The sequence below is a fragment of the Eublepharis macularius genome, chromosome 4 (assembly GCF_028583425.1).
Source record: "Eublepharis macularius isolate TG4126 chromosome 4, MPM_Emac_v1.0, whole genome shotgun sequence".
Taxonomy (NCBI): domain Eukaryota; kingdom Metazoa; phylum Chordata; class Lepidosauria; order Squamata; family Eublepharidae; genus Eublepharis; species Eublepharis macularius.
This window is the reverse complement of record NC_072793.1, coordinates 16,999,506-17,015,228: the sequence shown is the minus strand read 5'-3', so window position 1 is coordinate 17,015,228 and position 15,723 is coordinate 16,999,506. Positions and strand designations below refer to the sequence as shown.

At 42.4% G+C, this 15,723-nt stretch overlaps 1 protein-coding gene across 4 annotated transcripts in view; it reads left to right on the top strand.

Annotated features, from left to right (window-relative positions):
- Positions 1 to 15,723, top strand: part of ABCA5 (ATP binding cassette subfamily A member 5) — a 98,205-nt gene that overhangs the window by 26,981 nt on the left and 55,501 nt on the right. For all 4 annotated transcript variants that reach the window (XR_008596856.1, XM_054976907.1, XM_054976908.1 and 1 more), the window contains 4 exons: positions 1,134 to 1,275; positions 9,967 to 10,155; positions 10,662 to 10,809; positions 12,906 to 13,074. Coding sequence is in view for 3 of the 4 variants with exons in the window: in XM_054976907.1 (XP_054832882.1) it covers positions 1,134 to 1,275; positions 9,967 to 10,155; positions 10,662 to 10,809; positions 12,906 to 13,074 (648 nt within the window). In the remaining variant the exon portion in view is untranslated. The remainder of the gene's footprint in view (positions 1 to 1,133; positions 1,276 to 9,966; positions 10,156 to 10,661; positions 10,810 to 12,905; positions 13,075 to 15,723) is intronic.

The window sequence follows — 15,723 nt, the reverse complement described above, 5'->3', positions numbered from 1 at the left end:
ACAGTCTGAATCAGTACTCCAGAGGCTTGAGCTTATATTTATTTAAAACCTTTATACTCTCCCCCCCCCAATTTCTGCCCATGACTTTTATCAACAGATTACGAAATATTTCTCCATAATAGAAATTAACTGTCCCAAACAAATGAAAGATGGACAAATGTCCATCCAGAACATTAGACATTCACGAAAGGTTCTCAAAAGCAGAGTTGTTTCCTAAATACCGTTAGAGAAGAATCTTTACAGATATCAGACCTTTAGACACAGTTTCCTCGAGAAGCTTTAACACTAATTTTGAGGCACAAGCTTTTTATTTATTTAAAACCTTTATTTCCTACCTTTCCACCCAATTCGAGTCTTTAAGGCAGCAAACAGTTAAAAATATCTTTAAAAACAGTACATATATACAAAATAAGCAATTAAAACGAAAAGAAAGTATCAATAAAGGAACTCCAGTTGAAACAGAAAAGTCTTCACCTAGAGGGACAGACTATAATCTCCCCGGGGAGTGAATGCCACAGTTTTGACGCCACTCTGTTGTGCCATTTCTAGTACCATCAGGTAACTCTACTGATTGGGTGACGTGGTTTCTTCAGCCTCATTTTCGAGAAATGCCCCGATATGCATTGTACAAGAATGCAAGACGAGCTTTCCCCATATTTATTAAGCGAAATGTACCCATTACGAAGTTTCGTGGTGATGCTGTGTTTGGTAGAATCGTTCCACAGAGCCTCCTTGAACGATGCCTCCACCATCCAGTATCTGCTGTGTCAATTGGCCAGTCACTCAATTGTTGGACTACAGAGAAGCCGCAAAAAAGAAAAACAAGTTGCTTACTTGTATTAATATTCTTCAAGTGGTCCTCTGAGTGGTTAAACGGCACGCCCTCCCTTTCTGCTGCTGGTACCTCTGTTGTGGATCGGAAGGAACTGAATGCAAAGGTGCTCAGAGAAATCTCAGAGGGTCTTGTAGGCAGAGAGCACCAGCTTAGCTAAATATCCAGAACGGGTCCTGTGCAGACTCAGAAACCAATGGTGAGAGGGCACAGATGAACACTCAAAGAACGTTATTACAGATGATGTCATTAGTTATTAAGAATTCATGAACCTTCATTATGTTTTTTTTTCTTTTTCTAGGCTTTCTTGGGTCCTACTGTACACCAGTCTGATATTTGTCATGTCCCTTCTCATGTCGATCATTGCAACATTCTCTTCACTCTTTCCCAAAAGTAGCAGCTTTGTGATATTTCTTCTTTTTTTCCTATATGGGATATCCTCTGTAAGTGTGTGTATGTATGCGTGTGTGTACTCATTGTTTTAAGGGTAGCTGTGCTTTAGAGTCCTCCTTGCTATTTATATGCTTAGAAAATCTGTTTCCCTATGCTTTGTTTTGCTTTCTCTGAATGGTAGCTGACGCCTTACCTCAATAAATAACAAGTCCCAAATATTTACATCTGCTTACATGTTTCAGCAGACATTTTCTCATTTTATGTTGAATGTGTTGGGAGGGATACTAACTACATAACACTTCCGGCAGTAAGTATTGGCTTGTATCCTACCCCTCTGTTCAGCAAAGTTTGAATTTTTTTTAAAGTACAAGGAGACTTCCTGAGATGGAAGTGGTTCTTCTGAGGGAGAAAGAACCTTTTGTTGGAGAAAGGCTCGTAAGTCTGGAGGAAAATTTCAGACTTTGCTGAATAGTATATTACAAGTCACTAGATTAACTGCAATATTTAATAATGTATCCCTTTTTAGAAAACAGTAGTTTTTCTAAGAGGCCACCGGGGCTACACTCAGGGACGGATCGAGGGGGGGCAGGGGGGTAGTCTGCCTCCGGTGCCACCAGGGAGGGGGCGCCGGGAGCAGCTGCCAGATGGCGCAGGTAGCAGCGCAGGCAGCCTTGCAGGCCCCCCCCGCTGCCTTTCACCTGCCCTGCAGGACAGGGGGCAGCCGGCTTGCCGCGCACCCCCTGTCCTGCAGGGCAGGCAAAAGGCAGCATGGGGGCTGCAGGGCCGCCCGCACCATCGCCTGCCCCACAGGACGGGGCAGGCGGCCGCCCCCTGTCCTACTGGGCAGGCGAATGGCGCAGGTGGCCGTGCTGCCTTTTGCCTGCCCTGCAGGGCAGGGGGTGCACGGCAAGCTGGCCGCCCCCTGTCCTGTGGGGCAGGCGAATGGCGCGGGCGGCCTTGCAGCCCCCCGCGCTGCTTTTGCCTGCCCTGCAGGGCAGGGGGTGCGCAACAAGCCGGCCGCCCCCTGTCCTGCGGGGCAGGCGAATGGCGCGGGCGGCCTTGCAGCCCCCCGCGCTGCTTTTGCCTGCCCTGCAGGGCAGGGGGTGCGCAACAAGCCAGCCGCCCCCTGTCCTGCAGGGCAGGCGAAAGCAGCGGGGGGGGGGGCTGCAAGGCCGCCCGTGCCATTCGCCTTCGGGGAGGTGAATGGCGCGGGTGGCTTCCCAGCCCCGCACACTGCCTCCGTTCCGCCCTGCGTGATGATATCACCAAAGTGACATCATCACGCGGGGGGGGGTGCACACAGCATGCGCGCAAGGTGGCCGGCTGAGGGTTGCCGCAGGCACGGGCAACCCTAGATCCGGCGCTGGCTACAGTTCAGCTACCATTGATTTAAATGGACCTAAATTGTACTCAACTGACCTGGATGGTCCAGGCTAAGCCAGTCCTTTCAGCTCTTGGCAGCAAAGCAGGGTTGGCCTTGGTTAGTAATTAGATGGGAGGCCTCCAACGAAGACCAGGGTTGCTACACAGAGATAGGCAATGCAAACTACCCCTGTTAGTCTCTTGCCTTGAAAACCCTGTGGGGTTGCCATAAATCAGGTGTAACTTGACAGCACATTCCACCACCAGATTGTGCCCAATAACCTGGAACCCTGACTTATTTTCCACAGATGTCAGGATTTCTGTACACAGAAATGCAGTGTCTCTGCCGCCCCATCCCACTGCAGCCCCAAATCCCTCTCCAAATGCTGCTTTTGGGGAATGGGGATCTCTGGGAATAGCTTGGGAGAAGACAGAGGTCTGCTGTGTGGGGTGGGGATGGGGGTCAGTGAAATTGCTCAGCCCCCCTTGCATGGACATTTTAGGTGATATTCAGTCCATTATTTCTGAGATGTCTTCTGGTTTCTAGCAGTTAATGTCTACAATCATTAAGAAACCTCCATGTTAGGACTAGGGCCAGGAAGGCGATCTCGTCAGATCTTGGAAGCTAAGCAGGGTTGGCTTCATCAATACTTGGATAGGAGACCACCAAGAAAGTTCAGGGTTGCTATGCAGAGGCAAGCAATTGCAAACCACTTCTACTCCTCACTTACCATGAAAACCCTTTGACAGGGTCAATATAAGTCGATTGGGACTTTTTTTTTTTTTGAAAAATTTTTATTGGGTTAGAACATTTTTATTTTTACATTACAGTCAATTTTCCCCTAATTTTTCGTTTCTAACCCCCACCCTTTCCCCCCCTTTTGTTGACTTCCAACAGCTTTCCCACCCTCTGTCCCTTTTCCCTTACTTCTATTAAATTCCTCTGTCTAAAACAGATATACATTCTCCATTATATTAAGCAGTACATCTTTAACTCCTTTACTTATTATACACCCCAGTTATACGTCTTTAGATAAACAATTTATCCCATTTTCCAGTTTTGAATATTTCTATATTAACCTATATATCATAAACCATAAAAATTTCCCACATTTAAATCAAACAATTTGATTTGTTCTCTATATATTACTCATTTCAACTTTTTATGGTAATTCTATATAGCTCCTCGCATAATCAATCAATTTAACTCTTCTGTACATTCAGTTTGGTGCATATAAATCTTATCAAAGAAAGAAAATATTGTTAGTTACTCAATCCTCATGTTTAAACCTTATCATTAATTATTCTCTATCAATGTTCTATCAGTTAACCTATACATATCTATATATATATCAATCTATTAATCTAACTGCTTATAAATTCACATTTCTCTTCCCCCCCCGGTAAAGTCACCCCTCTCTTTTATACTTTTATTATACTTCAGTAGTTCTCAAACTGCCACAGTTTTCCTCCCACCTCCCATTTCTTCTCCAGATATTGTTTCAGCTTCTCCCAGTCTGTGTTAAACTGCCCTGAGTCCAGATCTCTCAGTTTTCTTGTCATCTTATCCATTTCAGCCATGTACAGCAATTTGTAGATCCAATCTTCCATAGTTGGCACTTCTTGTACTTTCCATTTCTGCGCATACAAAAGTCTAGCTGCTGCAGTCATATAAAAAATCAACGTCCTATGATGAGCTGGAATTCCCTCCATTCCCAAGTTTAGTAGCAGGAGTTCTGGGTTTTTATTTATTTGAAACTGTAAAATTTCACTCATTTCTCTTATTATTTCCCCCCAGAACTGCTTTGCTACCTCACACGACCACCACATATGATAGAACCCTCATGTTTCTTACATTTCCAGCATTTATTAGAAGTATTCAAGTTCCCTAGTGCAATCTTCTTTGGTGTCATGTACCAACGATAGATCATTTTGAAAATGTTCTCTTTAATATTAATACATGTCGTTGTCTTCATTGTAGTTTTCCACAAGTATTCCCATGCCTCCATTGTTATTTCTTTATTAAAATTTATAGCCCATTTCACCATCTGTGTTTTAACTATCTCATCCTCAGTATACCATTTCAACAATACTTGGTATACCTTGGATATTCTTTTCTTGTCTTCTTTAAGAAGGGTCTGCTCTAGTTCCGAGTTCTCTGTTCGTATGCCCCCTTTTGCAAAGTCCGAGTTATATAAGTCTCTAATCTGTCTATACTGGAACCAATCATAGTTAGGTGATAGTTCCTCTTGCGTCTTTATTCTAAGTTTAGATACTTCAATCTTGGTTATTTCTTTGTACGTTAAACGTTGTTGTTCATTATCCACAGCTCTTGGATCTATCACCTCATATGGAACCACCCACAGGGGGGTTCCTTCTTGTAGGTAAGTTCTGTACTTCTTCCAGATTGTATATAGACTTCTCCTTACAAAATGATGCAGGAACATCGAGTTGACCTTTACTTTGTCATGCCATAGGTATGCGTGCCATCCAAAAATTTTTTTATATCCTTCTAGGGCTAATAGTTTCTTATTCTTTAATGTCATCCACTCTTTTAGCCAAACTAGGCAGATTGCATCGTGGTAAAGTCTCAGATTGGGCAGTTGCATTCCGCCTCTCTCCTTTGCATCTTGTAAAACTTTTACTTTCACTCGAGGCTTCTTGCCTGCCCAAACAAAATCTGATATTTTCCTCTGCCATTTTTCAAATTGTTTAGAGTCTCTGATGATTGGTATTGTCTGTAGCAAAAACATTACTCTTGGTAACACATTCATCTTAACTGCTGCAATCCTGCCCAGCCATGACAGGTTCAATCTATTCCATTTAATCAAGTCTCTCTCTATCTGAGTCCATAATTTTTCATAGTTATTCTTGAACAAATCTATATTTTTTGCAGTCAGCTCAACTCCCAAGTATTTCACCTTACTAGTTACTTCACCATCCGTTGTTTCCATTAACAATTGTTGTTTCTGCTTAGTCATGTTTTTGCATAATATCTTTGACTTCTTTTTGTTAATGAAGAAACCTGCCAAGTCTCCAAACTCCTTAATCTTGTCTATCACTTTTGGCATGTTCTCCAGTGGGTCTTCTACGATTAACATTATGTCGTCTGCAAATGCTCTGACCTTATATGAATAGTCCTTTATTTTTATTCCTCGTATTTCCTCATCTTGTCGGATTTGTATCATCAGAATCTCCAATACTAAAATGAACAACAATGGAGATAACGGGCAACCTTGTCTTGTTCCTTTACTAATCGTCAATTTCTTGGTCAGTTCATCATTCACTACAATTGCTGCAGTCTGGTCTCTATAGATTTCCTTGATTGCTCTGACAAATCTTTCTCCCAATTGTAGCTTTTCCATAGTGGCAAACATAAAATCCCAGTTTAAATTGTCAAACGCTTTTTCAGCGTCTACAAAGAAGAAACCAACCTCTTTGTCACAACGCTTGTCATAGTATTCAATAGCATTGATCACTGTCCTTAAGTTGTCTCTTATTTGTCTGTCTGGCAAAAAGCCTGCTTGTTCCTCCTCTATGACTTCCGAGAGCCACCCCTTCAATCTCTCCGCCAATATCTTCGCAAAAATTTTATAGTCATTGTTAAGTAGTGATATAGGTCTGTAATTTTTCACGTTGGTCAGGTCTTGGCCCTCTTTTGGGATCAATGATATATTCGCTTCACTCCAAGTATCTGGAATCCTTTGATCCCTAAAAGCTCCATTCATCACCTCTTTTAGGAATGGTGCCAGTTCATTGGCCATTGTCTTATAAAATTTAGCCGTAAGTCCATCTGGCCCTGGCGCCTTTCCTAGATTTGCGGATTGTATTGCCTTACTTATTTCCTCGTCAGTTACTTCACTGTTCAACTTATTTCTCCACAAGCTTCCGAGATTTCTGGAAGTTTGGTTTTCTCCAGATATGATGCTATTGATTCTTTGTTTACTTCTTTTTTATTATACAGCTTAGCATAGAATTTATAAAAGGCTCTACTAATGGTAGTCTGTTCCAAGTACGTTTTATCTTCTTCACAAATTTTATTTATTATTTTCTTTTCCCTTTTCTTCTTCAATTGCCATGCCAAATATTTCCCAGGTTTATTAGCACCCTCAAACGCTTTTTGATTCAGCCTTTTAAGGTTCCACTCCAATTCTTTATTACTCATTGCTGTTAACTGTTCTTGAAGAATTTTGATTTCCTGATATATTTTCTTTTTCCCTGGTCTCTTTTTTAACTGTACTTCTTTGGCTTTTATTTTCTCCTCAATCTCTTGTCTTTTCTCCTCTTTCTTTTTTCTTGCTCTGCCATTTAAGTCCATTAGTATGCCCCTTACAACCGCCTTGTACGCATCCCAAACTTTATTGGTTGGTACTTCTTTATTCACGTTGTATTGTATAAAAAACTTAGTCTCTCTTCTCAATGTTTCCATATTCTCACTCTCCTGTAACAAGTCCTCATTTATTCTCCAGGCTTTCCTTTTTCTCCTTTTTCCAAATTTCCACATAATTGGGTTGTGATCTGAGCCTACCATCGGCATTATTTCTACCTCCTTAGTCCATAACGCTAAGTCCTTTGAGGCCCAGATCATATCAATTCTTGATAATGTAAGATGCCTTGCAGAATAAAAAGTAAACTGTCTGGTTTTAGGATATTCTCTCCTCCATACGTCTTCGAGAGTCTCTTGTTGAATCAACTCAAAAAAAGGCTTTGGCAATAATCCTCTTTTCTTTTGTGCTTTTGTAGTCTTTTTGTCTAGTTCCAAATCTGTCACTCCATTGAAATCTCCAGCAAGAATTATCTGGTCATATACAAAATCGTCTAAATGCTTCCTTAAGTCCTCAAAGAAACTTTCCTTTGCACCGTTAGGTGCATAAAGTCCGACTACCAACACTCTCTTTAAGTTCCAATTACATTCCACTGCTACGAATCTAGCTTCCGCATCTCTCATAACAAATTTTGGCTGCAGCTCCTCTTTTATATACAACACCACTCCTCTTTTTTTCTTGTTGGAAGCCGCTACAAATTCTTTGCCCAATTTTCCAGATTTTAAATATTTTACATCCTGTTTTCTAATATGGGTCTCCTGCAAACAAACAATATCACATTTTTGTTTTAGTAGCCAATGAAAAATATTTTTTCTCTTATTCGGTGAGTTTAGTCCATTTACATTCCAAGATAATACTTTACACTCCATATTCATGGTTTTGTTGGTAAGTCTTTTTCATTGTCCTTAATAAATCTCTCCATCTCCCGCTCAGATCTGATACGCTTTTTAACTCCTCCAAACTCAAAGGACACTCCTTCCGGTAACTCCCATCTGTACCTAATGTTCATGTCCTTCAAAGTCTGAATTAACACTCTATATTTTTTCCTGTCCAGTAACACTGATCTGGGCAATTCCTTCATTATGATAATCGTCTTGCCATCGATCTCCAATGGGTCTTGAAATTGTTTTGTCACAATCATCTCTTTCATATTTCTAGTTGTAAACTGCACGATCACATCCCTTGGTAGTTTCCTCTGGGTTGCAATTCTCGAGTTCACACGGTACGCCACATCTAGGATAGCCACAATTTCCTCCTCCTCCTTCCCCAGGTATTCAGCCAACACCTCAGTCATCTGTTCTTGCGCTGACTTCCCTTCAACTTCTGGCAGTCCACGAAAACGAAGCTGTTTCTCCATGTGTTTAGTTTCTGCAACTAACATCCTCCCCTTTACCGATCTCATCTCTGTTTGTTGCGTTTCTATTAAATTCTCCATCGCGTCTTCTACTGTTTTGACTCTCTGTTTCGTTCCTTGTAATTCGCTGCTAATCGTTTCCACGCCTTTTTTCACTTCTGACAGCTCCGACTTTACTGTTTGTGTAACTTCTTTGACCTCTTTAATAAGCTCCAATTTCGTGTCCTTAAGTTCTTTCATCATGTCTATAAGTTTTTTGTCCAAATTTTCTATTGCCGATTGCCACTCTTTTTTCGACATCGTGGGGCTTGCTTTAGCTCGCTCCCACGAATCTGCTCTCTTCCTCAACTCCGTGGCGTATAATTAAACGTTTTCCTTTTTTTCAAATGTCCCAATCTTTGCCAAAATTAATTTTTTATATCCAAAATGTCGGGCGTCTTTTCTCTATGGTTTCTCTATGTTATTATAATCCAAGATGGCCTACTTCCTCTTCCGCTGAAGCCACGACCCTTCCACTTTCAAAAATGGCGATTCCCCACTTCCTGTCCCTTGGCAAGGGCCGCTTCCCTCCAGCCACTCTATTGTTGTTACGCACTTCCTGTCTCCCGTCTTCCCACAGCAGGTCTCGCGATGGTGTCTTTTTCCCACAGCTCCAAAACCACAGGTATTCAAAACAATAGTCCAATTTTTGTAATAACTTCTTTAAACTTAGTCTCTTTTAAAATACAACTCCTGCCGAGTCTTCACCTCCTTTTCACTAGTCTGTTGCAGTTTAAAAATCTACTTTCTTTCCTCTCTGTTTTTGTCAATCTGTCCCGTTTCAAGAGATAGCGATCTTTACCTTCTCTTCAACTTTCTCGGGTTGTAATCGCTGTTTCGATCTTAAATTCTCCTCTCGACTTCCCTCCCCGATCGAAGCTTGGGTATGTAGGTCTTATGCCAGCCGAATTGGCCCCAAAATTGCCGCAGAGATTATAGCCGACCCATCGCAAGGTGGGACCTCAAGGATCGGGGGGGAGACTCCGTGTGTAGAGCCCCCCCTCGTCCGAGATCTAGCTCACCCTAGGGTCTTGAGCGTTCTTTGCCTGCTCCCCGCCTGAGAGCAGTCGGCCGCGGGTTATTTTCACCCCTCCGGCCGGTTAAAACGGCAATCCGGTCAGCTCCGCAAATGGAGCTGCGTTAGACCTCCATAAATCCCAAACCGGAAGTCATAAGTCGATTGGGACTTGACGGCACACACACACACATCAAGACTGAGTAGCAGCATGTAGCCTGTATGTACTGATGATCTGGTCATTCGAATATCTTGACGATACCACATGCAACTGGAGATACCATCTGTGAATGAGCACCAGCAAACTCATTACTGGTTTCTGATCTTTTTTTCTGCCTTACGTTTGGCGAGAAAATTTTACATAGGTCACAATGTAGAGTAAGGCTCCTGTTTTGTGCGAGTCTCAGTTTATACAGTAGAACAACTGCAGCAATAGCATTGTGGCCTGAATTATGTTTTGACCATTTAGATGATTTCTGCCTAAAATCCTAATTTGTAGAGATGAATGTCTGTAGCAGGTATTAAACGAGCTCTCTGTTATTTTTTCTTTAGAAGTAATTACATTTCCCACATGTAAAAATTGCTGCTTCCGTTTTTAAAGTCAAGGTTTTTAATGCATAAAATATGTTTTTAAATTTCTCTCCAGGTTTTCTTTGCATTTATGTTGACTCCTCTTTTCAAAAAGTCAAAACACGTTGGTACTGTTGAATTTTTGACAACCTTAGCGTTTGGCTTTGTGGGCCTGACCATTGTCATTTTGGAGGACTTCCCGAAGTCTTTGGTTTGGTTGCTTAGCCCTCTATGTCAGTGCACATTTTTAGTTGGCATTGCACAGGTTAGTGAAGTTTTTCTTTTACTCATATTGTTGTATGCAGTCTTATAGGAATGGTAACTTCACTGGTTCAAATACCAGATATCATAAAAACTATATATCAGAATGAAATGATCACAGTCCTCTTCGGTTCATTGTTTTGTATTTGTTACCTTTATTGATTAATTTTTCTCATCACTTAAAACATGGTTTCTGTTTTAAAACAAGAATTCTGACTTTTGCAGACATAAAATATTACTACAGATAACATTGTGCAAGTTAATTTCATCTGAAATGTATTGAGTGTAATGACTGCATAGCCTGCCTTTAGCAATGGCTACCAGTTGCAACTAGCAGCGCCTGTAGCAGGTGTTTGCACTGGAAGTGTACTTTGTTATCTCCAAGTGATACCTAATATTTTATATTTAATCACCTGTGTTTACGTAGAGTTATCTTATTTTTTCTTAGTTCTAACTCTGATATAGTGATGCTGTACTATAGTATCTTTCAGGTTTCATATCTGTTTGCAGGTTATGCACCTAGAAGATTATGAAGAAGGGGCTATTTTTTCAAATTTAACTCATGGTCCTTATCCACTGATTATTGCTTTGTTGCTATTGGCTCTGGATAGCATGCTTTACCTACTTCTAGCCATTTATCTGGATCAGGTGATTCCAGGTATGTGTATTTGAATGCAAGAAAAAATAGATGTCGTCTAACACTTGATTTGGTATTAAGGCCCAAACTCAGCATAAAGCGTTAGCATCTTGTCGGGTTTGGTGTCCTGCGTTGCTGATTCTTAATTATGTTCAACATGTATTCTTTATAAAAGAGAATGAGAATGCCTACATAGGGCTTTAGATGGCACTTTTCAATCTGAATCTGGAGATTAATCCTGGCATAGGGAAGGGAAGGCATTATGCATAACTAGAATTGCACCAGGGAGAATTGTGTCCCAAGAATTGACTGACAACACATTATTCAGTTTTACTTAGCAGATCCAACCTAGTAGTTTGCCTGGGTGGGAGAATGCCTGGGAACCATTAAAAAGCCACTTAAAGCTCATTGAAAGCCAAGTGGCATGTAAGTGATTATAAATATACTTTTTATTCCACACTGAGGTATAAGATGTTATGTTATACTGCAGAGATTATTTAGCTAGAATTAGCTACTCTGCTGTTGTACCTCTCCATCCATGCGTATTATTGAGGCCTGATTAAAGCATGGTGCTGATCCGCAAGAACTTACCTATGTGACACTGCACAGGCCCAGCACCTTGTTTAAACTTGGTTGCTCCTAGTACAAACCAGCTAGGAGTGCTTAGCATACTCGAGGTCTGTAGCCTGGGCAAATATGACACTGCTGTTGAATGTCTAAGCTCGGCATCCATCAAACTTTTCAAAAAGTAGCCAAGACCTTTGTGAGGCAGGGCTTGTTAGTGGTGACCCTCATTCAAATGAAAGGGGTTTCCATGCTATTTCAGGAGCTATAGCCACTAATGGATCAGGACAGAGCACTGGTAAGCAACTGTGCTTTCCGTAGTGTGTGGTTCCATCCCCTTCTTGAACTTTCCTTCCTTTCTTTTTATACCACTTTCTCCTTCCTCCCCTCAGGTTTTCGTTCTTTTTGTTTCCCTTCTGTCGTTCTTTTGCAAAGTGGTGAGAAAGGTATTGTGTTTGGCTAAATTCAGTCCAATATTCGAATATGTTGCTAGTCCTGCTGGGACTGTATGAGACTATTTCTATCCAAACAGTCCCATTCTCTTGTTTACTATAGAAATTGTGTTCTATTTGCAATGTTTATTTTTCCCCCCTACCTCTCAGGTATCCTAAATTAAGCTACATTGCATTTTGGGTGGTTAAAGAGGTACAATAAGTTTACGTTTGAGAAAATAATAAGGATTGAATATATGTCACTTTATCCCCAATTTTCTGTTTTTATCTGAAAAAAATAAGCGGGAATCTGTTTTTCTCATGGCTTCTTCATTTCTGAAAATTTTACACCTAATATGTAATATGTAGTTTTGCAATGGTGATCAACCAGTTGCGAAGTCTTAAAAATATGTGCTTTTGCTTCACCGGCATCACATGTCATAACTCAGGTTACTTTTATCCATAGTACATTACAGTTACAAAAATTGTAAATAAGTTGTAAATAAGTTGTATACATGTGTGAACAAATTCTTTCAGACTGGTGTTCAAAAACTTGCTGCAAAGGGTTTTTTTTTAAAAAAAAAAACACCACGTATATTCTTGCTGGATTCAGAAAAAGCAATTAAGCATCTGTGTATACCCGTATCTATTTGAGAAAGGTAATTAAACACCAGCTCTTGCTGAATATTAAAATACGTGCTTAAGAGCTTTGTAGAACTGGAGGAGAAGGATCTGGGCCCACAATGAGGGTTATAGGTTGCCCAGCAAACTAAAAACCTTGGAGTGCCATCAGAATACGTGCGCCCTATATACTAAGTCCAGCCTCATAGATCCAGAGGAGTTAGCCATGTTAGTCTGTAGTAGCCAAATCGAAAAGAGTCCAGTAGCACCTTTAAGACTAACCCACTTTACTGTAGCATACGCTTTTGAGAATCACAAGTCTCTTCGTCAGATGCCAACTTACGGTGACTCCAGCAAGGGGCTGTCAAGGCATTTGATGAAGAGAACTGTGATTCTCAAAAGCTTATGCTACAGTGAAGTGGGTTAGTCTTAAAGGTGCTACTGGACTGTAAGTCCAGCCTGCATTTAATGTTTACAAATCTATCTTCTTTTATTGCTTAGGGGAATATGGATTGCGCCGAAGTTCATTCTTCTTCCTGAAGCCTTCGTTTTGGTTAAAACGAACGAGAAATTATAAGGAATTGTATGAGGCCAGCATTAGTGGGAACTTAAATTGCAGCGACATGACTGAACCTGTATCTTCAGAATTTCAGGGAAAAGAAGCTATCAGGCATGATTTCTGCTATGTTTTGTCTTAAACAGCTATTTTCCAAAGTTTGTATGCCAGGTGGTAAATTATACTATCCTGAATGGCCCAGGTTAGCCTGATCTTGTGAGATCCTGGAAGCTAAGCAGGATGAACCCTGTTTGGTACTTAGAGGTAGGCCACCGAGGGAGTCCAGAGTTGCTATGCAGAGGCAGACAATGGCAAACCACCTCTCTTCGTCTCTTGCCTCGAAAACCCCGTGAAGGGTCACCAAAAGTCAGCCGCAACTTGAGAAGACTTTACACATAGTAAACCATAACAATGAACTGTTTAACAGTCCCATCGCACAAACCTGCTGGCTGTGGCACACCTGTACTGGCAGGGTGCCACCTAGCTCAGCCCTGCTAGTCAGCATCCTATGACTATTGCACAGAGGAAAAAGAAATGACAGACACCTCTCTGCAACGTCCAGACCACATAGCGAGCACGCCAAAGTCCCTAGCAGCCCCAGAAATGCCCATTTTTCAAGGACCAGTGCATCGCTGACATCCTGCGAGTGGCACACATGGATGCCCTTGACCACGGCCTGCTGATCTGGCAGTGGCCCCTGGATTTCACCTGGCCTCCACCCACAGGTGGAGCACCAGAAGCGAAGGAAAAAAGAGACGCCAGCCCTGCAGACCCCAAGGAGACCTCGGGTGCAAGCAGCAGTAGCCCTGGAGTGGAGAGACTCCAGGGAGTTCCATGGACATGGGTTCAGTTCCCCGCATGAAGCTGAGTTCCTTTTTGCCAAGCATGTGAATGTAAGCACCAAGGCAGCAATAGATGAAGGCACAACTACGCCCCATCCCGTCCCTCCGCCTCGCTCACAAGGCAAACTGGAGGCCTGGGTTTGAATCCCAGGAAGAGAATCAAGGCAAAGCCTGCCCGTCACCCAGCAGCACACTGAATGGCAGCAAAACTTAAGGGAGAAGCTGAGTTGGAACCCACCCACCCCTGCACTGAGAAGCAGCTTTCTAACAGCAAGCTGGGCATGCACAAAAGAGGTACTGCCTAGGGCATTAGGCACTCAACAGCAGTCCTGACATCACCGGCAGCCATATGGTACTGTGCGTTGCAACATTGCAAAGACACGATGATATAATAGGCAAGCCCCCTGGTTCTGTTCCCGCAGGGAAAGGCCTGAGCCAGCCCAGTTGTGCACAGCTAAAGTTTTGCTCCTTCAAACACCATGGGGGATGAGCTGGCAATGCTTATGGACTGCCCCACACAGGCTTGAGAAGGCTGGATCCAAGCTGCAGCCTCCCAGGTGCCCAGCTCCCAGGGTAGACCTACTGCAGCTCTGTGCTCCTGAACATAGCAAGCCAAGCCGATGGCCCTACTCCAAAGGAGTCGAGACCAGGCCTGCCTGCTGCGTGCAGGACAGAGAGATGGGTGCAGCGGTCCCTTGCTCTGGCTTACTTGTGTGGGGTGGCTTGGCCTTGCATCCCGGTTAGGAGAATGGAATCTCGACTTCAGTGTCTGTATCCAGAGATGGAATAGCTATAAAGTGTTCTGAACAGAGAGAATTGTTAGATCAATGCGACACCATTTGCTCTCTTCCTTAGGTATTTGCGCTTAGTGTGTTTCTCACCACCTGAGCGCAGGACTACGTGCTCTAAGTGTGCATGACTGATGTAGTCCCATGCTGTATGCCCCATCACCTGACCTGTGGGTGTCCTGGCTGGGGTTTGTATAGTGCTGGGGGGCTGATTCAGTGCAGGTGGATACCTGGCTGTCAGGGAGAGATGTGATTGGCAGCAGACTTAATTGGCATCCTGTGCTATGCCGGTACCTCCCATTTCTACACTGGAATAACAGTTACGTTGGACAAGCACCTGTGCCCTGCCGGTGGGGCTGCCTGAAGGTGTATCTCAGATACACCAGCATAACTCAGAGACACGATGGCATATCAGAAATATGCTGGTGTAAGGGTTAGTTGTCATTCTGAGCGATTTTGGCTCAGGGCTTTGGACTGCTATGTAACTTGTAATTAATATCTGCGCCAGTTTGGTGCTCTAAATGATCTTACTTTTCCACACAATAATCGATGCTGTGGTGCTCTGCTTCCAATTAGCATTTATCAAGATGCTGCAAGAACACGCAGCACTAAATAAATGTGTTGCTATTCCATTGGCCGTTTTGAGTTACTGAACAATACCAAACAGAGTATGGATTGAATATGCTCTTGAATACACTCCAAAGCATCCTTCCAGAATAACACAATCCCTTAACAGTTCCATCAGTTATGGATAAGTGTTCCCTTATTGTTCCATCTGCAATTCTTTTGGAAGAGCCTACTCTTACTATCCAAATATGTGTCGTCTGTCAAATAAAAACACTCTAAAGATGAATTTGTAGCATGAAAGGGCTGCATATCTGTTGCATATATCAAGCATTTCTTGGGTGGTAAGAGAAAAGAAGAAATCCTTTCTGTGCGTGTAACTCTGTAGGATAGTGATTATTCTATAGAAGTATAAAGCCGCAAATGAAATTTTTATGTCTCAAAAGCCAGACGCTCTTTCAAAGGGCAAGCTAGTGGAGGTTGTAGCTAATAAAATTAAACTTGTTTTTTTAAACATTGAATGTAATACGAAGTTCTGTATATGTGGACTAGATTTGTACCAGTGGAGA